This window comes from Pangasianodon hypophthalmus, chromosome 18 (assembly GCF_027358585.1).
Source record: "Pangasianodon hypophthalmus isolate fPanHyp1 chromosome 18, fPanHyp1.pri, whole genome shotgun sequence".
NCBI classification, from domain to species: domain Eukaryota; kingdom Metazoa; phylum Chordata; class Actinopteri; order Siluriformes; family Pangasiidae; genus Pangasianodon; species Pangasianodon hypophthalmus.
In genome coordinates, this window is record NC_069727.1 from 4383255 (window position 1) to 4408036 (window position 24782).

Genomic DNA, 24782 nt, shown 5'->3' on the forward strand with positions numbered 1-24782 from the left:
CACAGGCTTGACAGCCGTCCTCCGTTCATTTCCCTTTAGACCTCCTCGTGTCATATTAATGATGCTCTATCAGAGCAAGGCAGCTTATGCTGATGTCTGAGCCCAAAAATCAACACAGCAGAGCGCTGAACAGAGGAAGATAACGTCTCCTCCTAATTTTTACTTCCCCTAAAGGTCATGGTGGATAAATGAAGGGGTTGTGTGTTTGTTTTCCCTGGGGCAGCAGGGAGTTGTGTATTTTCTAGACGACTCAATGTAGTTTGGGGTTGAGGGGAGGCAAAAAGGTTTTCCTGCTTCCACTCGATGTATACTGTAGTTTATCCAAAGAAACTTTATTTACTATTTAGATAACATTAATCATTCTTTTGAAATGATTCTTTTAATGAATCCAACAAATCGTTTTACAAGTCTAGAGTGAACCCTTCCACAGTGTTAATTTGTGTGTGTGAGAAGTTAGAGTAGAGCCACAGAGGTATTGTCCAATTTGTGAGCAAATCATTCTTTTGACTTGATTTCTTTTAATGAATCAGTCAGATTGGTTTACACATCCAACATGAACGCTTCTACTGTGTGTGTGTGCGTGTGTGTGTGTGTTAAAGTAGAGCCACAGAGCTTCTGTTTGATTTGTGAACAGATCATTCTTTTGAAATGATTCCTTTTAATGAATCAGTTGAACTGGCAAAGTGAACTCTTCAACGATGTCAATTTGTGTGTGTGTGTGTGCGTCTCTGTATCTGTGTCTTAAAATAGAGCCACAGAGGTAGTGCCCAGTTTGTGAACAAATCATTCTTTTGAAATGATTCTTTTTAATGAATCAGGCACATTGGTCTATAACTCAGATAACTCAGAGTCATTATAGTTGTTGAATGCTGATATCCAATTCGTGAAACAAATCGTTCTTTTGAATTGATTATTTTTCCAAATCAGTCAAACTGGTTTACAGATCCATCTTAACTTTGTGTGGCAGATACGCTATGTTACTAGTGAAATGAAATGAAAATTCTTGGCTGAAAGTCTCAGGACACTCTGGGTTAAATTCTTTTTGTTCAGTGGCAGTGGTTTTAAGGAATCACATTCCCTGAGGATGAACCTGGTACATAAAAGCAGAGACACTACTTCAGTGTTTAAACAATGTGGTATTTCAGTCCCAGCTTTTGTATAAAATAATCCTAGCTGGAATTTTTTAATCAAGTTTAAAAGAAATTGTACTTAAAAACTTTAAAACTACTTATAATAGTTTCATTAGAAAATGTTGCTTTTGAAATTATTTTAAATATGTGGATACAAAAATGACTTCCTGCTTCATTTTTATTACCAGTGGCCAAATCTCAAATGTTGTTCTGTCAGTTACATATGTAAGTTATGCCCTATGTAGAGAATAGGGTATGTGGGAATATTTGGGATTCAGCCTCACCATGTAGTGGGCTTAATAGAAAAATATTTCTGTGTAAAGAAAAGTTTAAGGTGGTTATAGGCCTTATACTTGCAGAAGTTATTTTTTTATATATATATATATATATATATATATATATATATATATATATATATATATATATGTATATGTATGTATATATATATATATATATGTATATATGTGTATATATATATGTGTATATATATATATATGTATATGTATGTGTGTGTGTGTGTGTGTGTATATATAGTTTTTTTTTCTCATTAAGGAAGATATACTCATTGTGGCTGTTTTTTGGCAGATTTACAAAATAAAAAGTGTTGTGCAATAAGCAGCAATAAATATAACTATATACAGTATATTGCACAGTATTATTGCTATTTGGCTTAAGGAGAGAAAATTGCCATTACTGTTATATATTGTTGAAAAAAAAAAAAACACTATTCATATTCGGTCATAGCCACTTTTAAATAGTCTGCTTTAGTTTTATTTTAGAATATATTTCACATCGTAGCTTTCAGTATGAAGTCACATCCACTCATTCAGTGTCAGAGTGTGTGTCAGTTCATTAAATCCATATGTGTGCACAAAGTTAATGGGTACTGAAATCCATCTCTGTCGTTCGGGCCTCCCACACCTCTCTGTACGAGCGAAACTCCCACTCGATGTCGTTACACTTTAGTTCTGCATCTGAGAGCAGTCAATTATCCCCCACACCTGATCTCCACTGATCAGTCCTGAGCATTGATTAGCGATTGATCAGATGTTTAGGAGAGAACATGCACCGAGAATGTCATTTTAAGGTCCTCCGTCACTGTCAGGCTTTCATATTGCCGTCTCATTTACAAGCTGAGAAATGTAACGATGATGGACGATGGCGCTGACGGTGTCTTGCTCTTTCTCTCTGGTCATTCACAGGCGGTATGAAATCAGTCCTGTGTGTGCCGACCTGCAGGGTCAGATTCTGAAGTGCTACAGAGAGAATGCTGGGAAAACACTCCTCTGCTCCAATATCGCCTCTCTCTACCTGCAGTGTGTCAACAGCGCTAAACAGGTGAGTGTGTGAGAGCGTATTTTAAATCATTTTGTTTCCAAATACCATTTAGAGCGTATTTCTAAAGTAGGTTTGCTCAGTTGGGGAGGAAAGAAAAGGATGAGAGAAAAAGTACATGAAGAGAAGAACATTTTATATTAAAGAAAAAATGATTAAGAAAAACGAGTGAAAAAGAAATGTTATGCCCTTGTGCAAATAACCATTTTGCAGCAAAACAAAGAAATACACAGGAGAAAGAGAAATATACATATCCACACACACACACACACACACACACACACATATATATACACATACATAAACATACTCCAGTATATCCACATATACAGAATAAACACATACACAAGTTCCACACAACAAATCATGTTTTTCTACGCTGCACTGATCAGTGAGAGCACAGCTGCCAGTGTGTATTTTTGTGTTGCTGGTGTATTTATTTCAGAGATGTATTTATGGACTACGTACTGTTAGATGGTGATTTTAGTATGTAACTGAGGTTAGTCTTGTATGCCGTATAAGACCAACAACGAAAAGAGGCAGGCTGACTTTTTCCTCTAGCTAATCAGCAAACGTGTGAGGTTCTCTCCTTTACGCATCAACTCATTAATAATTCTTAAAGATGGCACTCTGGGAAAATTTTTCAAATAATCGCTCTGTTCAGAAGTTCAGCAAAATGTATACACAGAAGTACAGACAGCCGGTCAGTTTGCATCCTCCCAGATACTGAAGCTTGTGGCCAGAAAAGTGTACAAAAGATATCATGTGACATGTAATCACACACAACTGACAACTGATACGTTTTTCCTCTTCCGGGGGTTTCTTTGAGATCCAAGCTCGCCACATCGCACTTTAACCTCTTTCAAACCTTGTCATGTCCCCTTTTCTTTTCCCTCTTCTTTTCACATGACATCATTTGTGTAATATTGACAATTTTGCACACACAATTTGTAACACACTAATTAGTACTTAGTAAATCCGGGTTTGAGTGGGAAAAGAGCAAGAAACTATAAGTGGCCAAAAATATGTATATATAACTGGTTTGTATGATTTAAGTTCATTTATGATGACTGTTTGGCACAAACAAATAAATAAAAAATTTTCATATATTACAATGGCCTAGTGTGCCACTTCGGACCCACCGTGACCCTGATCAGGATTTATTCATTAATAAATAAATGAATGAATGAGGTCAACTGCAGGGTCTTCCATCAATTTTTTAAATTTTTTAAGAAATATTTAATGTTTTAAGAAATTTATACATATGGACGCTTGGAAAAACTCTTCACATGATGAACTATATATAGGATACAATTTCTTGAAACTACACACTTCTCTGAACTACGTAGAAACATGTTTCTCAATCAGAAGTAAAGTTTATTTTTTTTTATTTTTATTTTTTTTTTGGGTTGCCCCCAAAAGTGAAAAAAGAGAAGGGAGACCTCAATACAGTGGTTGTCTAAAAGCAACTGCTGTTTATTGATTTAAATATAAAAATAAAACGAAGAAATTGATGCCTAGCTTTATACCCATACCTTTACTTTATTCATAGCTTACGGTTGTTGTTTATCTAACATGATTTTTGCAGAAAGTCTAGACAAGTTTTTAAAGTAAAAAGAATGTCATAGGCAGAGTAAATTCAATAAATTCATTCATTCTTTGCATTTTTTAAAAACGATTTTCCGGAATTTAGCCACAGCAATGCCCAAAGGATTTTCCCATACCGCTGCACATTTATAATCTTAATTCATTTTCACCAGAAAAGTCTTACAGAGCCTTCAAATTCCAACAAACTAATGGAGCGTAGCATTTAGTTATTTCGCTGTGTGTATGCATGTGGATAGAGATGGTCTTGTTTTAGAGAGAGCTATAGGTATACGTGCCATATCCAGAATAACCAGCTGTCACCTCAATCGAGCAGATGTGTTATCCGCAAGTACTCGCGCACTCCTCCACTGCATTGAGATTCATTGAACTCCTGCTTCTGTCCCTCAAGCGAGAGCTCAGCCACTCTTGTCAGCGAAACCCTGTAATAAAACACACACTCTGTGTGCCTCAGTGACACAAACCTCCATTTCTGAACGCTGGCTCTGTGCCGGGAGCGTCCTCTTCTTTTCCGCTTGGCTACAGACGCTTCCGAGTTTCCCCTGTAATTGCAGGCTGTCAGTCACTAAAACGTCCATCTGCATAACACCGGTGCACAGAGGACGTCGCTCAGTCCTGCTTAAGTGTGTGTTAAATGAAATAAGACGAGGCGAGTGTGTTCTGCTTTCTCCCATTATCTCTCACTCGGCCTCCTGTTGAGGACCGAACCTCAGACTGGAGCGTAACTCCGACTATCTCATCTGCGTTCCTTAGCACACGCTGAGAGTTTCCCAGAACACAGCTTGATTTACATTCAGATAGCTTTTCTATTAGATTTGAACAATGTAACAGTTGCATCAGAGCACTGGCTACTCTGCCCTTTTCCCTTCTCATGGGTATTGTTGTTATAAAAAAAAAAGTGCTGCTCGATTTCCACCGGGTTTAAGTAATGCATCATGTAAATGCGCATGTTTTATTCATTATTGTGTATGTGCAAGGTAACCTTTTTAGCATTCCTACCATTTCTGTGTGCTATTATTTTGTAAATTTGAAACCCAGTCTGACTGTAGTGTCTTGTAACACTTTTTTTATCAGATGCATGCTCTAAAGTGCATTCATGTTTGCCCCGGTTATCAGGGAAATCTGATTTTTATGACTTGCATCAAAAGATCATGAAATAATGTAGAGAAAACGTAATATTAAATTCAAGGAGTGTGTGTGTGTGTGTGTGTGTGTGTGTGTGTGTGTGTGTGTGTGCGCGTGCACAGCTTGGTATAGCCAAGTACTCTGAACAAAATCCAATGGGTAAATGTATAAAATCAGGCCGCATCCTATGTCTGTATTTACAGAGTACCATTACTATAGGGCTTATCATAATACAGTGACACATTTCTGTGCTGTAATATGTGATCAGATGTTAAAACTGTATTTATTACTCTCATATTTCTCATTAATTACTTGCATTCAGCTATAAAACCCTCTGATCTTTGATAGTTGACCTGTTTGTGCTTTAAGTAAGCATGTGTCGTGAGTTAATACCAAAATTGCAGTATATCAGTATATTAGATTCAATATATTAGATTTGAATCTTTGACAACCTTTTGTTTGTTTATCACAGCAATCTAGCTGTTTTTTGCTTTTAGGTTATGTCATATTGCATTTTTTTTTCTGGCGTAAAGGCAAGTGCTTGATTTAAAGGTCTAGAATCTTGCCTCAACAATTCTACCAAAAAGAAAAAAAATCCGGCAACCTCGAAAGCATGAAATACATGCAGGTAATTTCAATAATCAGAATGAACAATCCAATAATGAAGCTCCTGTGAAATTCATGTATGAAGACTGAGAACTTTTCTCCCATAAATGTTAATATATCTTTTGAAATTAAGTCAGTTCTTTGTTTGCCAAACTAAAGCAAAATATCTAAAAGTACTGCAATATTGCAAAACTAAAGCAAAATATCTAAAAGTACTGCAATATTGCCAAACTAAAGCAAAATATCTAAAAGTACTGCCATATTGCCCACGCTAAATGCTGAATTAACTTAGCAGAGCTACATTCAAGATTCTAAAGATCATCGCCAGAAAAGTGTACATAAGGTATCTTAACTGATAATCGATGTTTCAGCTTTACATGTCGAGGAGTCTCAAGGAGATGAACTTGCCACAGTTATTAAGAACAATTATCACATGCTTCAGCCTCATTTATTGTGGTCCATTATTTGCAAAACTAAATACAATAAATATATTTTTTTCAGTATCATTATACTGGCCACCCTTAATTCTGTATGAACTTGTTGAAACACAGCCAAGTTATGACAATCCTGATCTTTTCACATTACGTTTAATAAAATAAACATGCACGAGTGACAACTTTTATAGTTGTTGGTGCTAATCTCCTGTACATCCATTTGATCACGTGAACCCGATACACATGCTTCTCAGGCAGGGTTAAAGCCAGCCTGCCGTCATCACTGTGGCTTTGTGAGAGTAATTGCCCTCCAGCTTATCAATAATGAACTGATAACATTTAGCTCTGACCGTCTCTCTCCACTCCAGCTCTCTGTAATATGGACGCTGCAGAGGCCCTGCTGCTGATAGCACACTGAGAGGAGAAGAGAGGCAGATAAAAACTCACACCCAGCCTCTGAGGACTGCACTCAATAAGACTTTATCATCAACAGCTCCATTTTTCCCTTCTATTTTTATTCTTTGTTACAAGACTGACTTTAATTTTTTTTTTTCTCTGTGGTGAAGGAGTTTAGGATTTAGCATTAACACCTGTTTGAGTCAAATTTTCTTCTCTCTTATGAAATTGTCCTTCACCAAAATCTTAGGACAGTAGACATGAGCACAATGTCAGTATGACTGTTAATATCGTAATTATTTACACGATGATTCAGCTTTATGAGAGTATCGCAGGTATCGCCACAATTTCAGTAACAAATTATTATTATTATTAGTTTTCAGCTTTTTACTGTTTTACTGTCACTTTTTTTGGCAAACCTCAACAAAACAAATATTATGGTGCATATAAAGTCTTGTCAAGTATCATCATAATGACAAATTTGACGATAAATTTATGTGTCAAAGTATACATATATATGTTTTTTTTATATATATATCTTTATACATCTTTTCGAACTGCTGCTCATGCTGCATCACGGGACGGCGTAACACTCTTTAAGGAAAGCGCTATCTACCCTCTTCCACATACATGAACTCACAGATGCCCATGATTGGCTAGCGTCACTGTGATTGACAGGGGACCGAGATTATGCCGTTCCTCTCATGGCTGATTTTGTTCTCTTGCACTCTTTTCTGTTGCTCTACCTGGGAACCCTATCCATCGAACAATTTCCTACAATTTTGAAAAAGTAACATTATATATCAAAGTATACACATTTTCTATGAACTCACAAGCTAAAACTACTGACTACTGACTGACCTGTATGACGTTTACATTTATGTAACTTTAAACTGATTTATTTATTGGCCACTCGTATTACTGAAACAAGCAAGAGAACAAATCTATGTACAGTGTTTTTTCTTTTTTAACGAGTAACATTTTTAGGCAAAAGCATCAGTTGGCTTTACACTTTTGCTTATTCACGATGCCAGTGAATATTTTCCAGTCCAAGCTACTTACATTGCACCCTGTGATTGCATGTGATGACTGAAACAGGGCAGAGCTTAGATGTGAACCTAGGACATCATTTGTCCTAAAGCCTCCTGCAGTCACACCTCGCACTGCAGAAGCTTGTGAAGGCTTTGGCTCGGTAACTAAGTGTCAGTTCAGTGTCGGGCCAGCATCCAGAGCTTTGATATCGAATCGGTGCGTCCCTAATGAGAACTGTACTTAAGAATCCCTACTGTTTGACAAATTTCTACCAGTGTTTCATTTATAAAGACTGGAAATAGCTTTCTGTGTAGCTCTGCTATTTCTCATTACACTATCCTTCTCTCATCAGGAGCTCCCATTCTGTCTCATTGCAGTATCCAGTATGAAATTTTTATTGATAGATGAAGAGGGCAGAGTGTTTAGGACTTCTGCTTGCACATATCCCTTCCCATGCAAACTTCTTTTTGTCCAGTTTTGTACAATTTCTTAACTTCTCTCTTTCTTTTCCAGAACAAGTTGAGGACTGGAGGCTAGCTCTGAGGAACATAGGAGAAGCAGCCATGTTTGTGGCGTCACCTTACTGAAAGTTTGTAAAGAAGATTAGAGGACATAGAGCACCGTACAGATACACACCTGACTCAGAGGAACAGTATGGAAAACTGCAGCACCTGGAGAGAGGGGAACTGCTCTTTTTTCTTTTTTTTCTCCCTCTCTCTATACTTCTCTGCTTTCTCAATGAAGAGGCCATGTTTCACTTCTACAGAGTAGGGCAGTGTTACAGGTATGAGAACCAGCAGCAGTGTAGATGTGTATTATAATGTGCCAAACACCAGAAAAACAAATGAGTGTCTCAGGGGAATAAAACACAGCTTTAAAAAAAAATTCACAAACTCAATAGCAGCAGTTAGCGAGGGTGTCAAATGTCAAGGGTCAAATTTTTGTTAGTGTGAAGCTGGAAGCTGTTTCAGTGTAAACACTGTTATTGTCTAATTGCACTAAAACTTCAGATTGATTTGTGCTTTGAATTGTACGGTAAAGCAAAAGTTTTGGCACCTCATTCACACAAACTTCACATAATCGTGTAAGTTAATACACTTCTGTCCTCATCAGTCTCGACCCAGGCTCTTACTGCGCAACTGTTCATCATGTCTGTGTGTGTGTGTGTGTGTACAGTGCTGATTATGTTTCTGCTTTATTTTTGCTTTTTATCTGCACAAAGACAGTGTGATCTGTCTGGGAGAATAAAAGGCTCAAATTGCAAACCCGAATCACTGTTGTCGCATCACTGTTCTTTTTTTTTTTTTGTCTTTTTTTCTTCCCCCCTCTTCCTTCCCCTAAGTGATATTGTGTGTGTGTGTGAGTGTGTATGTGTGTGTGCGCAACAAGAAATACTTTTATTAATGCGATCATTGTTGCTGTTTTGCACCTCAGACAAAATGACAGATTGTGGTCGTATTCTTTCTGCGTCTCACTCGTGCACACACACACTCTCATCCTTCTTTCCTCTTATTTAAATTTCAGCCTTCTTTTCTAACTTCCGAGATGTGAAAAACTCTTCACAGTTTAAGAGCAGTGAACTAACGCCTGTCGCTAGGAGACAGTATTCGAACTGAACCACATTCCCAGACCTGACAACCTTTATGCATTTTGCGTAGGAGCTCCGCATTTTAACATCGGAGAACGCGGCTGAGTTTTCACTCAAAAATGCACCAAAAGTGACTTTTTAAAATTTCCCCCAATAAAGACAGCAGATGAGCCAACTGCAAATGAATCAGGAATGATTGACGCTTGAGTAGGTGTTTTGAACTCTCGGATAGCCCCGCCCACTTCCCCATCTCACATTAGCAATCTTTCCTCCGGGGCTCTCGCCTCGTCTCACCTCGGTTTTCTTACTTGAAAGATGGATTCTGGCTTTGTGTCACGGTAATTAGAGAATGTTTTGAGTTCATTAACATTTATTGTCAAAGCATTTTGACAATAATTTTAATGGTAATGAAGCCTATCGTGGTAGGAACTGGAGTGTACTGTATATACATACAGGGTTTTACGGTAAAAGCTACTGCTCGTCTGCTTTAGTTAAGTCATAGACACTAGAAAAGTTTACCTGCACATGGTCTTATAAATTGCTGTACCTAATGTCCTAGAAAATGAAGAAAAAGGTGTGACTGTCAAATTTTCTAGTGTCTAAATCTTAACTTAAACAGACAAGTGGCAGCTTATTTCCCCCCAAATGCCTGGTGATTACTATAAAACCCAATGGATACACACACTCTGGTTTCCTACATAGGCAAGTGCTTTATTAGAATATAGAAAATGTACTGCTTTACTTTCACTCCCTCTGGATGAAAATCGAGATCGAGAGCATCAGAAAGTTGTCCAGATTGCCCAAAAGTGATTACATGGCTAACAAGGTGTGTGTGTGTGTGTGTGTGTGTGTGTGTGTGTGTGTGTGTGTGTGTGTGTATGCTATTCATCATTGTGTCTGGGAGTTGTGGGTTCCTCTGCTCTTCTCTCTTCCCATGTGGTGCCAGCTAAAACTGCTTGGATGCTGTAGGAATGGAAGAGAAGCACTGGGGCTAAGGTGGCTAAAATGAGAGAGAAGAAACGACCTGTTTATAAATTTTAGGTTGGTATCAGACCTTCCGAGGGTCATGGACTCTAGAGCCACTGCAAAGAAAACACCATCTGCCTCACTTTAACTCCATTCACAATACAATACAGTCTAATTTCCCATGTTAGATTGAAAGAAACAATCAAAATAGATAGACAAAGTTTAGTGCAGTTTGTGTCTACACAATATGACTAAAAGTTTGTGTACACCTGACTTTGGCCATATAGTGTATGTTGCAATTAATCCTCAAAAATTCTACAATGAATGTAAAAAGAATTCTCCGAAGTTGAATTACACACGTATCATGCAACAACATAAGCACAAATCAACAGAAAAAACAATCCAAAATAACCTTCGCCTCCATTTTTTCCTAACGGTATATAAACTTTTGCACTCACTTGTCTGCTGTATATTTGTATTAAGCATCTTGTCATTTAAAATGTTTTGGAGACTCTTAAATTTCTCTGCAAAAGCACAGAGGGGGCTTACACTTTCACCCTCATCAAGAAATCCAGATTGGATGAATATGCAAATTGAAAAACACCCCCGACACACACACACCTGCTTCTTCTGGTAAACCAGAGTGATAAAAGAATGCATTTGCATAGTAAAGTCTGATGGGATTTAATATTTTATGATGCAAAAACACTTCAGATGGATCGTGTGAATTTGTGCTTTCAACATGGGACGGCGAACACAAAATATGGTCATTGTTTAAATGGTTACAGTTGTAGGAACACTGGGAAAGGCAACTGGGAAATATGGAAGGCAAGTGTAAAGTAGCTTCTAATAGACGCTGACAGGTTGTTTAGACAATTGTGAAGTTTTTTATATGGACATTCTAAAGGCAGAATAACACCGGAAAGGAGAGGAGAAGATTTTTTTTTCCACATTTTCTGCAGATAAGTGGGTAAATTTCTAAAAAAAAAAAAAAAAAAAAAAAAAATGAGAGAGAGAGAGAGAGACATTTACACTTTACACTTTTGCATACAATTGCATCAACCATCAAGTGAACGTCCATGCATGCATGCGTATCGAGAAACATCAGAATTGCATTACAAATGGCGAGGATCACAAGAGTGAGCTGTTTATATGAAAATATATGTTAATACAGTGAATACATCAGATTTTACATCAAGCTGGCATCTGGGCATTTAAATAATTTCTTCTCTCTATTGGGATAAACATATTTTGGGTGATTTGCATTGATGGTAAGGATTGAATTTGTATGACCTTTATGTTTATTTGTAATCAGCCATAAACAAATTGTATTAGTAGATTTGTCACGTGGTTAACTGTGGCATTTGGATCCCTATTTGAACCACCATACATAAGCCCTCTTCGGATTGCATTAGTTTATCAGTAGGACATCTGTAAAACATTTTTATTACACTTCTCCTCAGTGATAAAACTCTGGCATCTGGACAGCAATAAAATTACCACAGGAGGAGCAAGTTTCTTTTCTAAAACCCAGATATTCATGTGGTCAGTTTCTTAAATATTTACCATTAAAATCTGATAAATGATTAGCAATTTGAATATGAACAATTCAATCATTTACAGTATTAATTTATTAGCATTTAATGTTAGATATTTAAGGATCTGGCAGTGATACAACTAGTAAATTAAAGTTATGATATTGTGCATATGCAAATATAAAGTAATGCGTTATACCTGTAGCTGCCGTTATAAAGGCTCTGTTACCCAGCCTGCGAGATCTCACTTTTCTTAGTGATTTTATTTTCTTTCTCCTGCTGAAAATGCTTTCCCAGGTAGTGCGTGTAGTCGAGGTTTAAGTATGTGGTTCAGTGCCTCTTCTAAAGCATCCATTTTCGTTTTGTGACTGGGAAGAGTTTAATACCTGGGTGATATGAGTGCTACAAGGCTAAATACAGCAAGTAGCAGCAGTCAAACATCCATTTTGCCAACAAATCTTCTTTGTAGAAAATCACTGCCGTGTATCCGGACAGGACTGAAATGATCAGACCACTGAGTACGGCGAAAAATAGTAGATAATTCGGGAAAATTTGAGAAAATTATTCAATTAGATTCAATTTAAAAAAATTTAATTTGAAGCAAAAAAGCACCTGCATGGCTGATCTGGACAGAAATAAAATCACAGAGTAGCAGCTGTGAAATTACTGCAGGGCCCCATGTACGTTTAATCCCATCCAGACAGGGATATAGATACATGAAAGAAGAACAGATCCTCAACCTCAGCTACATCATTCAGTTCATAACTGGTCTTAACTAGAGATGTGTGCTCAACCGCTCGTACAGTTATTTTTGTTTGCTCCTGCCTACAGTATTTTCTAACAAATTTAGTTGGTTCAATTTCCCAAAATATGCTAAATCTAGTAGCCTAGTTTAAACCAGCATCACACTGACCAGGCAGCCACTAAAGATGAATGAACAAGTGGCACACATTCATGTAAATCATGGTCTTTCATTGTCTGCAGAAAATTAAGATCCTCCCACTAGTGTGACTTTTGTTGGGATCCCAGTTCGGATACACACCTCTAGTCTCAAGCAGATGTCTTGTGAAAACATTTAAATAGTGTGCTAGATCTGTTTAAAACACATTATCTGTTCACTCAGAGTAATTTATTTGTATTTGTATTTGGGAGACATTTATACAGCCTGACTAATAATGTAGAAATGTTCCTGAGCGTGTGGCAGGTTAAGAGAGTTACTATACAAAGTGCATGTTAAAGCCTAGCAGGGAAATTCTTCATGTACACACAGATAGACTATCTCCTTGAAAAATAGAGGTCAGGGTAGAGAAGTGTGGAGGAGCGTGGTGTGGTGTTATTTGATTGATTTTAGGACAGCTTTCCCTTTACTTCTGATAAAGGACAATAAGTCTTTCTCTCGTTCTCTGATAGCTTTGCTGATTGTTGCCGTGTGAGTGTCGAATCTGCAGTGTATTTCTCCAGGCTCTAATCAATGACGAGCACTCGCAGGGGGGATTACACTCCCAGGTGTCTGACCCTTAGAGACTCTTCTGCCTTCAATCTGCAACTCGGCATGATGGGAATTGGACGTCCTTTTTTCTTATTACACTTTAATGGCTAAATCTTGTGGCTCTGGGGGAATTTACAATTTGGCTGCTTCCCAGTGGAACACACTGAGATGCAGCACTGGCACACAAACAAGTTATTAAAAAAAAAAGCATAAAGACTTTTTTGACTTTAGTTGAGTTTTTAATCATTACACACATATGTATGCATAATCTGCAATGTCTGAATCTGGATATGTCCAAAATCACACTCCAGTGGGAAGTATTTCTAATGTTAGTAGACTGGTTTGGACGTAGTCATTGACCATGTTTTCTTAGTTTTTTGGCACACCATCATTTTTTTTTTCATTTGCAAAATCCGAAGGCTTCAATGTCAGCAGAATATGATTGGGCTTAATGCAAGGGGGCGGTACTCAAAAACTGTTTTATCTTCCTACCTTTATAGTACCAGTGGCTACTTATAATAATAGTCTTTATTTACATAGCACCACCTTTATTTACATAGGGGCGTAACCACTTTTATGCAACTAGTTTATTGAACCTTTTTATTTTTCCTATTTTTCCCTAAAATGTTTCTGATTGTTTTTCACTTAATTCTTATATGTTGTAATTTCAAATTGAGAGTCGAAAAAGTTCTGAAATTGTTTATCTTTTATCTTTATTTTTTTTCCCATCACAAAAACCTGCGATTTAACAGGGCTGTGTAGACTTTTCATATCCATTGTATACTGATCCTGACGTGCTGCACTAACATAGTTCAGCAATAAAAATGGACATCTTTCCCCATCCATCTGCCTCCGCTAAACAAACTAGGGTTGTGTCTCAAATCGCATACGATTCTAAACTGTTACTGAGTACTAAAACGAACCGGGTTTCATATTACAGTGAGGGTCTGAATTTTAAAAATCTCATGTAGTTTTCAAACCTACTGAAAGGGCTGTTTTGCTCACCAGTCTTCTGGATTTTCTAGATTATAGGTCAGAGGGTTTTTTATTTCAGACACAATGTTCCTAGTTGAACTGTTTCTGTAAAACGCCAGTCAAAAACAAAACTACTTCTAGGCAAGCACTAATTTCCTATCTGTTACCTAAATACTGGCTGGTTTCAGACTATTCAACAGGTGAATATTTGTTTTATACCCAGAATTGATTTTTTTTCCTTCAGCAGAATTGCCATCTCCTCAGGCATCTCAGTGGAAATGACATTTGAGGTCAGTTTGGCGTGCAGACGATTGAGGTCGCCTCTGATTACCAAACCCTGGTGAACAGATCGAGCTCCATTTCAGTCCTCAGTGACTCTCAGTCCTGTTCCTATAGACCCTCAGTGCACATTGTAGACTTCTTCTGCTCTAACACACACCTACTTAAACCTCAACGAGAGAGTGTTAATGAGCTGACGAGTTAAATCAGGTGTGTAAGGATTGTGTTATTGGTAAGAATCAATAAATTCAAATGAGTGGAACTCGACTGATTGGCAAAAGAAAAAAAAATAACAGTAAAATGTACTGGCCTTTGAGATTTGTAACAGCAGGCACTTCGAAGATCTAAATGAAAATGTAAGGAGTAAAAAGTGTGGGGTTTTCTTTTACCTCCTGAAAAAGAAATTGAGTAAAAGTATGAGTATTACGTTTCAGTAATGCTCCAGGTTTATAAGACATAATATATTTTGAAAAATACGTTAAAAAATATTCTGAAATTATTATGAAATATTAAGTTAACTGAGTTGATGTGTTGCCTAAATACCATCATCACACCACACTTCCATTAAGCTGATTCAGCACCTATTAGCCTTGTAAATCTGCATAAAATTAAAAATGAGAAATATAAACACTTAAAATCCTGATCAACTGCCTTTGAGGAAACTTTGTAATTAAATAGAAATGCTTTTTAAATATTCAGTCCAAACAACTACATTAGAATTTCTCTCAACTTCCCAACATATTTGCCACTAATACTATCTTTCTGTTTCTGTGTTGCTATATTTATACTATATTATATGTACATCAACACAGTGTTTTAAAAAAAAACAGTAGCAGATTGCATGAATCTATTTAAATGTATATAAAATGTATTATGGGACTCTATATCCAAAGCAGCCTGTATGGTCTGTGGTCCTGAACAAATCCCAGAAATCTCACTGGCTTATACAAGTTGTAGATCTACCTGTCTGTAGCTTATTGGCTTATAAACTTATTGGCTCAGTAGATCTATCTATCTATCTATCTATCTATCTATCTATCTATCTATCATTATTTGCATTTAAATACTATATATTTTAAATGATTAACGTTTGAGTGCAACTTCTAAAAGAATTTATTAAAGAAGCCTAACCCTAGCTCTATGATTTTATAGGAATCAGTTTAACTAGTTCCTTTTTTTAAAAAACTCATATTCTATAAGTTGGTTTTCATTACTCTGCCACAAACAAATTTCTTTCAGTAGAAATTGTTATTAAAAAGGAGAGACTATGAATAAAACTGAATAAAACTTTTGATAACTTCTAAGTTTTGACATTGTGTATTGGGGCTAATGTGGTAGACTTGAGGTCGACCTACCCACCCACCTACCCACCTAACTACCCACCCACCTAACTACCTGCCTAACTACCCACCTAACTACCCGCCTAACTACCCGCCTAACTACCCACCTAACTACCTGCCTAACTACCCAGTAACAGTCCTGCCTTAGGTTGCCCCACTTTGGCGTTAGGAGTCTTTCCCATCATCAGATCAACACCTCGTTACACACTGGTACAGTAAAATGCTTTAATATAATAACTGGTATCATCTAAGGGTACATATAATTCAATAGTTTCTCTTAGCTTTTCTTTTTCATAGAAACATCCTATTCTAATTTCAGAGCCAGGTGCTGGTGCTCATGGATAGAATATGTTAAATACATTAAAAAGTTAATAGTTTTATATAACGGCCCTTTGGGTTCTCACAAAAATGCTGACATGGCCAGGGTAGAATTTGAGTTTGACAATCCTGGCTTAACTACATATGGCTATAACTAAATAAAATAGTTACAAAGAATTTAATAATTAATTAATTAAAAAAACATACATCAGTCAGCCTGCAGTTCTTCATTCTGATACAAATATTATATTTCATTGGCAAGCGTGTTTGTTGCATGTTTAGTCTTGGGAGTCTTACCCATCATGGGATTGACACCTCATCATAGACCATAATGTGAAAAAGGGAATAATGTGAAAAAACACATCATTAAAAAAATGTAGACTTTAAAAAAAAATTATTGCACTGCTGCCACATGATGTGTTACAGTATGAAGGACACCTGCTACATAAATAAATTTTCTACAAAATAAATTTCTACATAAATAAATTTTATGTATTTTATGCCTTTTGTGCTAGACAGGAGGTTCATCCAAACTACCTACCTAACTCCCTACTACCTCACCCCCCCCGCCAACCTACCACACCCAACTGCCCCTCCTGGCCTACGACACCCACCCTCCACGCACAGCCCACCTAGCCCGCCCCGCTCAGCCTAACACGCCCACCCACCCCCGCCAGCACACCCCACCCGCCCGTCCCACACGGCCTACACACTCACCCACCCTCCCCACCCAGCTTATCATGCCCTCCCACCCCGACTGGCCTACCCCGCCAGCCTTCCCTGCCCAGCATACACACTCGAAAGCCCTCCCCACCCTACCCACCTTCCTAACCACCCACCTACACACCAGCCAATTTCCCTGTATAACCTAATCACCCACCTAGCCATTTACCCACCAACCTGCCTACCTACCAGCCCACCTATCCATGTACTTACATACAAACCTACTTACCCATGTAGCTTCCATGCTGACCCACCAACCCAACTACCCCCTACCCACACACACACCTAACTGCACACCTAACAATCAACCTACCTACCTACACAATTATCCGCCTACCTGCTTACTGACATACCACCTACACATACCTACACACCTACTCACCTACACACCTGCTCACACACCTGCTCATCTACTCACACCTACCGAACTGTGCACACACACACACACCTACACACAATCTGGCACTGGCGTGCACACACACACACACACACACACGCCTGCCTATACAAATACTTTCCTACCTACCTACACACCATCCACACATGCCTGCAAAGCTGTGTATACATGCACACACAAACACCTACACACACACCTACATGGTAGTCTAGGAAATATGAGCTAGGTAAGGTAGTTTAGGTGAGGTAAGTTGGGTGAGGTAAGCTGGGGGGCCCAGGCTGGGTAAGGTAGTCTGGGTGAGGTAGTCTGAGTGGGGCAGGCCGGGTGGGGCAGACCGGGCGGGGCAGGCCAGTCGGGCCAGGCTGGGCGGGCCAAGCCGGGTAGGCCAGGCAGGCCGTGAGGGGAAGGCTGTGTGGGGCAGGCCAGGTGAGGCAGGCTCAGTAAGGTAGGCTGGGTGGGTCAGGCCAGGTGAGGCAGGCTCGGTGAGGTAGGCTGGGTGGGTCAGGCCAGGTGAGGCAGGCTCGGTGAGGTAGGCTGGGTGGGGCAGGCTGGGTGAGGCAGGCTGGGAGGGGCAGGCTGGGTGAGGCAGGCTGGGTGAGGCAGGCTAGGTGAGGCAGGCTGGGTGAGGCAGGCCGGGTGGGGCAGGCTAGGTGAGGTAGGCTGGGTGAGGCAGGCTAGGTGAGGTAGGCTAGGTGAGGTAGGCTGGGTGGGGCAGGCTAGGTGAGGTGAGGTAGGCTAGGAAAGGTAGGCAGAATGAACTTTCTGATTAGCACACATTGGCATAAGGCTGTCTTTTTGGTCTGAACTTAGTAGTTGGCAGCAGTAAATAAAAGCAAAATGAGCAGTATGTATGGGTGATGAGGTGGGAAATGGGCTTTGGTTTAGCCTGTGTGAAAAACACAGTAAACTGCATACGACCATCTTCCTTTCATCAACATCTGAAAACCACACCATCACGTTCACCAGGACAGAAACATGGGCCACTGGACTCTGTTGATTAAAACAACATAACAATTCCTGTCACCACTTCTTATATCATATATAGCAACAAAGAGGATGACGTCACATACTCACTGCTACTTTTTCCTCTCCAAAAAAAACCTCACACGATCATCAGTGATACTGACTGTACTAGCACATATTTCATCTTTATCCCATATAGTGTAACATTTGCTATAGAAAATTGCTGTATTTATTGTTCTACACTGTAATTTTTAATGGTCGCCATATTAAAAGTGCATTTTCACATGCTTGTTTGCACAAAAAAACAAAACAAAACAAAAAAAAGTTCCATTGAAACTAATCATAGCTGAAATTGCCATCCAGAGGAAAAAGTGAGCGGATCGATCAGTTTGTTTCGCTGGAAGTGAGGTTTTCCAGCCAAGGAACATCTCAAACTCCTATTTTATAGACTACGGGATAAAATTCTGGTATATTACGAACAAAAAATAGATTAGAAAATGATTCAGAAGCACAGCGTTATCAGTATCTGTGTGAAAAATAATACCCACGCATTAGTAGGTCTAGTTGCTGATAATAGTAAAAAATACCATTAAATAATAATAATATTGTTATAAAATAATAAAATGTCACCTCACCTGTCACTGAGGATGATTTTCTGAGCCTCGCAGATGGTTTGTTGTTATGAGGCCTGCTGTTTTTCTCTGTTTTTCCCCAGATGTCTTCTTCTGTGTCTGAGTGTCTTTACTGACCGAGTGCAGACCGTTTTCTGGTCCCCCGGAATTCTAGAACCTGGACGTCACAATACAGAGCTCTAGTCATTAAGAATCCGAGTCTTGTGCTGTTACCTGTCCTCAACAAACGACACATCACCCCGTTACCCCCTCACTCACCCTCCTCACCCCCTCATTCACCCTCTCACCCCCCTCACTCACCCTCTCACCCCCTCACTCACCCTCTCACTCACCCTCTCACCCCCTCATTCACCCTCTCACCCCCCTCACTCACCCTCTCACCCTCTCACACCCCTCACTCACCCTCTCACCCCCCTCACTCACCCTCTCACCCCCTCACTCACCCTCTCACCCCCTCACTCACCCTCTCACACCCCTCACTCACCCTCTCACCCCCCTCACTCACCCTCTCACCCCCTCACTCACCCTCTCACCCCCTCACTCACCCTCTCACCCCCCTCACTCGCCCTCTCACCCCCTCACTCACCCTCTCATTCTCTCACTCCCTCACTCACCCTCTCACCCCCCTCACTCACCCTCCAACCCCCCTCACTCACCCTCTCACCCCCTCACTCACCCTCTCACCCTCTCACTCACCCTCTCACCCCCCTCACTCGCCCTCTCACCCCCTCACTCACCCTCTCATTCTCTCACTCCCTCACTCACCCTCTCACCCCCCTCACTCACCCTCCAACCCCCCTCACTCACCCTCTCACCCCCCTCATTTACCCTCTCACTCACCCTCTCACACCCCTCACTCTCCCTCTCACCCCCCTCACTCACCCTCTCACCCTCTCACCACCTCATTCACCCTCTCACCCTCTCACCCCCTCACTCACCCTCTCATTCTCTCACTCCCCCTCACTCAAACTCTCACCCCCCCATATCCCCCTCTCACCCCCTCACTCACCCTCTCATCCCCTCACTCACCCTCTCACCTTCTCACTCACCCTCTCACCCCCCTCACTCACCCTCTCACCTTCTCACTCACCCTCTCACCTTCTCACTCACCCTCTCACCCCCCTCACTCACCCTCTCACCCCCTCACTCACCCTCTCATTCTCTCACTCCCTCACTCACCCTCTCACCCCCTCACTCACCCTCCAACCCCCCTCACTCACCCTCTCATCCCCTCACTCACCCTCTCACCCCCTCACTCACCCTCCAACCCCCCTCACTCACCCTCTCATCCCCTCACTCACCCTCTCACTCACCCTCTCACCCCCTCATTCACCCTCTCACCCCCTCACTCACCCTCTCTCACCCCCTCACTCACCCTCTCACCCCCTCACTCCCTCTCACCCCCCTCACTCACTCTCTCACCCCCTCACTCACCCTCTCTCACCCCCCTCTCTCACCCTCATACCCCCTCACTCACCCTCACTCCCCCTCACTCACCCTCTCACCCCCTCACTCACCCTCACTCCCCCTCACTCACCCCGTTACCCCCTCACTCACCCTCTCACCCTCACTCACCCCATTACCCCCTCACTCACCCTCTCACCCTCTCACTCACCCTCTCACCCCCCCACTCACCCTCTCACTCACCCCTTCACCCTCTCACCCCCCCACTCACCCTCTCACTCACCCTCTCACCCCCTCACTCACCCTCTCACTCACCCTCTCACCCCCCCACTCACCCTCTCACTCACCCTCTCACCCCCTTACTCACCCTCTTATCCCCCCACTCACCCTCTCACCCCCCTCACTCACCCTCTCACCCCCTCACTCACCCCCTCACTCACCCTCTCACCCCCTCACTCACCCTCTCACCCCCTCACTCACCCCCTCACTCACCCTCTCACCCCCTCACTCACCCTCTCACCCCCCCCACTCACCCTCTCACCCCCTCACTCACCCTCTCACCCCCCCTCACTCACCCTCTCATCCCCTCACTCACTCTCCAACCCCCCTCACACACCCTCTCATCCCCTCACTCACCCTCTCACCCCCCCTCACTCACCCTCTCATCCCCTCACTCACCCTCTCACCCCCCCTCACTCACCCTCTCATCCCCTCACTCACCCTCTCACCCCCTCACTCATTCTCCAACCCCCCTCACTCACCCTCTCACCCCCTCACTCATTCTCCAACCCCCCTCACTCTCCAACCCCCCTCACTCACCGTCTCACCCTCTTATTTAAATAAGCAATTTAAACTTGATATTAAAAGATATAATAATCTATGCAATAATCCATGGGAAGTATATGATGTGAAGTTGAGGTTTACATTAATTAGGCTTCTTATGTGTAAATTTACACACAGGCGGGAGCACACTATGGGACTATGGGATTTTCATGAATACCAAATGTCCTGTGTAAACGATCGATTTACGAAAAAAATACATTCATATTCCGCTTGATAAATAAGGGCCAATGAGCACAAACTTGATACAAACAAACTTATTTGTAAATCGTTCACAGGAGCATTTCCAAAAGAAATGTGATATTCATGAAAATCCAGTTAGCTCAGGAAAATGTTCATATCCTACCTGCTCATATTTGTGTAAATCTACATATAAGGAGACTCACTCATGTGAACCTCGCTTCAAATTGTGTGACTGACAATGAGCTACTGCAATATATATATATATATATATATATATATATATATATATATATTTATATGTATATATATATTTGCAATGTAATATATTACTTTGAAGTATAAATTGCATATTTATTTTAATTGTACACCCAAATATAATAAAATGACTTTAATGAATGCAATCCAAAATAAATCCATAAATTCCAAACACAAACAAGACTAGTTATTAGGACAAATGGCACCATTTAACGGAAGAAGGAGTTAGTGTGTGTCTGTGGGAGCTGACGCACTGCAGTAGTTGAGGTACATTACTGGAAGACTTAGCACATGCTGTGCCTAGGAGGTGCTCCATTACAATTTACTCATCATTTTGTTGTTTTCAACTCTGTGGGTTTTGTCTTTTATGGAGTTTTGTGGCCATCAGAAAATGTCAATCACCTGTGCCGTGAAAGCGATTGGTCATTTTTGCAATTGCCTGGCATTTATAAACATATACACTTGAAGGCAAAGAAAATCAGCACAACTGAAACTTTTGTAACTCTTCTGTTTATCACTAGTGTGTGATACAGGAGCATCTTTGTGTCCAATAGACAAGCACAAAGATGCACTTGGAAGGAATTGGTAATGAAATAAACACCACTCCCCAGTACAAGTCCTGGGTCAGTTTTTATTTATTGAAATACACTAGCAACGACACATTACTTTTGTTTAAAGTAAAAAAAATCCAAATGTGTTTTAAAAACCATTTAAAATCATGTTTTGTTATGTTTCACTAAATCTGAGTTGCTCTTTAATGCTGTGCATGAAACATACTGTATAAAAGTAGGTTAGAATACAAATAAGAAAATAGGAAGCAGAACAAGTGTAAGCGTGACTTGCTGTGTCATTTCTGATAGGAATGCAATAAATGTTATCCTGCGGTTGGTAGAGATTCATGCGCTAAAAAGTCTGAGAGATGTGAAACTTGATCAACAGGTAGTACGCTGTGCCTGAACCCAGGCATGTGAGATGGGCTCAATCAGCCTAATGGTGGTGCTACAGTGTTTAATTTATGTTTTGGTCTGTATCTCCAGAACTATAAACCCTAAACTCAATTTTTTCCCCTCGTATTCCTTGGCTTAAGCAGGATTTATCCAGGACCCCGCCCGCTAATATCCACCATGATGGATTTTTTGCTAATTTGCATAAGATGCAAAACCTACTTTTGATGCCAAACTTTGATGCCATTTATATACATTTATAGGCTGAGCCTAATTTATTGAAACAGTTGTAACTCATACATGCTTATGTGCATTCACACAAAACTTGAAAGGTATACACATGACAAGATTCTGAGGACATGTTGGGCAAAGGGTGGGGTGTGGTCATACATAGGGGGTGGGGCTAAAGTCTGATAACTGTTTCTCATGAACCTTGAAGGCCAGTCAAGCTGAAATTTGGATGATGCATCTATGTGCTAATGTGTACGTTAAATTTTAAAAGAGCTGTTTTGTAGGAACCAGTTGAGCTAAAATTTGGTATTCAGTTGTACCCAGAATCGATTGGGGTGTAAACATCCAAATATAGAGATAGATAGATAGATAGATAGATAGATAGATTATTTATTTATTTATTTAAAGTGCTTAGTTTAAATAGATGCACAGATGCCGCTCTGTGAAGTGGTCAGGACTCCCCAGGCCTAGTGTGCATCTTGTTAAAGACATAGCTGGATGTTATATTTCTGATGCAACAAGCATATTAGAAAAAAAAAAAACACAAGAAAGACACTCTGCTCTTGTAACTACATACCTATCGGTTTCACTGTAGTCACTGAATATTTCGTCATAGATAATGAATACTATGCTTTAAGATAAATAACTGAGCAATAATTTGGCACTTTCAGGGGTGAATGTCATATATTACTGAAATTTAGCCTTATTATTAGTAGCCATCAGTTGCTGGATGTTTGCTAACAGCTAATCAGACCTCTTGGTTTTTAGTTTTGCTACATGCCTTGCATAAGTATTCACTCTCCTCAAACATTTTAGTGTTACAAGATGGAACTGAGATGGACTTAACTGGGATTATGTCATGATTCTACTCAAAATAGCCCATAATGTTGAAGTGTGTGTGGGAATGTGTGAAAATTATGCCATCAGAAGTCACAAAGTCACATAATTAGCTGAAAGGAGTCTCAATATAAATACACCTGTTTCTGGAAGAACCCAGAGATTGTTAGCAAACATACCTAAACATACAGCATCGTGAAGACCAAGGAGCTAACATACAAAGTCCGGGACAAAGTTCAGAAAAAGTATCGATCAAAATTATCCCAAACTCTGAACATCCTGAGGAATGCCATTAAGTCCTTTTAATGTCCTGTTAAGAAATGGAAAAAAATAACCAGATTGGGTAAAAGAGGGCATCAGGCAGAGACACATGTTACATTTCCATCTTAAACCATATTACTATTGACAGCAAAGGAAAAAGAGAGAAAGATTTCCTTCTTCAGTCTGCACTTTCAGTCATTTCCCACCTATGTGCTTGAGAGAACAAAATGGCTTTGTGCTATTTGCTGAGATGAAGGTGAGCATTTTAAGAGGCAGCACATACATCTGTAGCCGGCATTTTAAACAATCTGACTGCTGGAAAAGGAACCAGCAATAATCCACTCTCCAGTTCAGACATTAGCACACGTCCATTCACCAGCACGCTGATTTACACACACCTGTCCCTCATTTCCCTTTCATTAACCGCTGTGTGTTTACACTACTGATGGGAATTCGTTTCAGTGAGTCACATCATATGACTCAGATCACAAACAAGAGTCAACTCTCAAGCCAATTCTCAAACAGCTCCCTGCCACTTTTCTCTAAACTGGGAAACATTTGCTGGAAAATATTTTAATGACCACTGCAAAAAATGACAGCCATTGAAAACCTTAAAACTAGTCAACTTTATCTAGTACTTTCTATTATACAATTACAATTAACCAAAAATATAAGATTATTAAACCTATTTCTCTCCATTTTTACTAATTGCAAGCTTTATTTTTTTATACTATTGGCAGTTATTCTTTCTAGAATTAAATGCTTAAAACAAGCAACAATTTCTGCTGATAGAAAAAGACTATTTCAAGCTTGAAATGAGTAAAAATGTTTAGAAATAGGTTTAATTAGCTTATCATTTGTTGACTGTAGCTGAAATTGTTTCCTGAAGTCTTACTCTTCTATCTAATTAGTAAAATAACATGACTTTACATTGTGTTTTGTAAAATCTGTTGAAATAA

The 24782-nt window shown here is 40.0% G+C and overlaps 1 protein-coding gene across 3 annotated transcripts in view; it reads left to right on the forward strand.

The window, feature by feature from the left end:
- chchd3a (coiled-coil-helix-coiled-coil-helix domain containing 3a) overlaps window positions 1-8934 on the forward strand; it is an 89065-nt gene extending 80131 nt beyond the window's left edge. For all 3 annotated transcript variants that reach the window (XM_026923295.3, XM_026923296.3, XM_026923297.3), the window contains 2 exons: window positions 2333-2468; window positions 8177-8934. In XM_026923295.3, the coding sequence (XP_026779096.3) occupies window positions 2333-2468; window positions 8177-8200 (160 nt within the window). In that variant the 3' untranslated portion in view covers window positions 8201-8934. The remainder of the gene's footprint in view (window positions 1-2332; window positions 2469-8176) is intronic.
- The last annotated feature ends 15848 nt before the right edge of the window (window positions 8935-24782 follow it).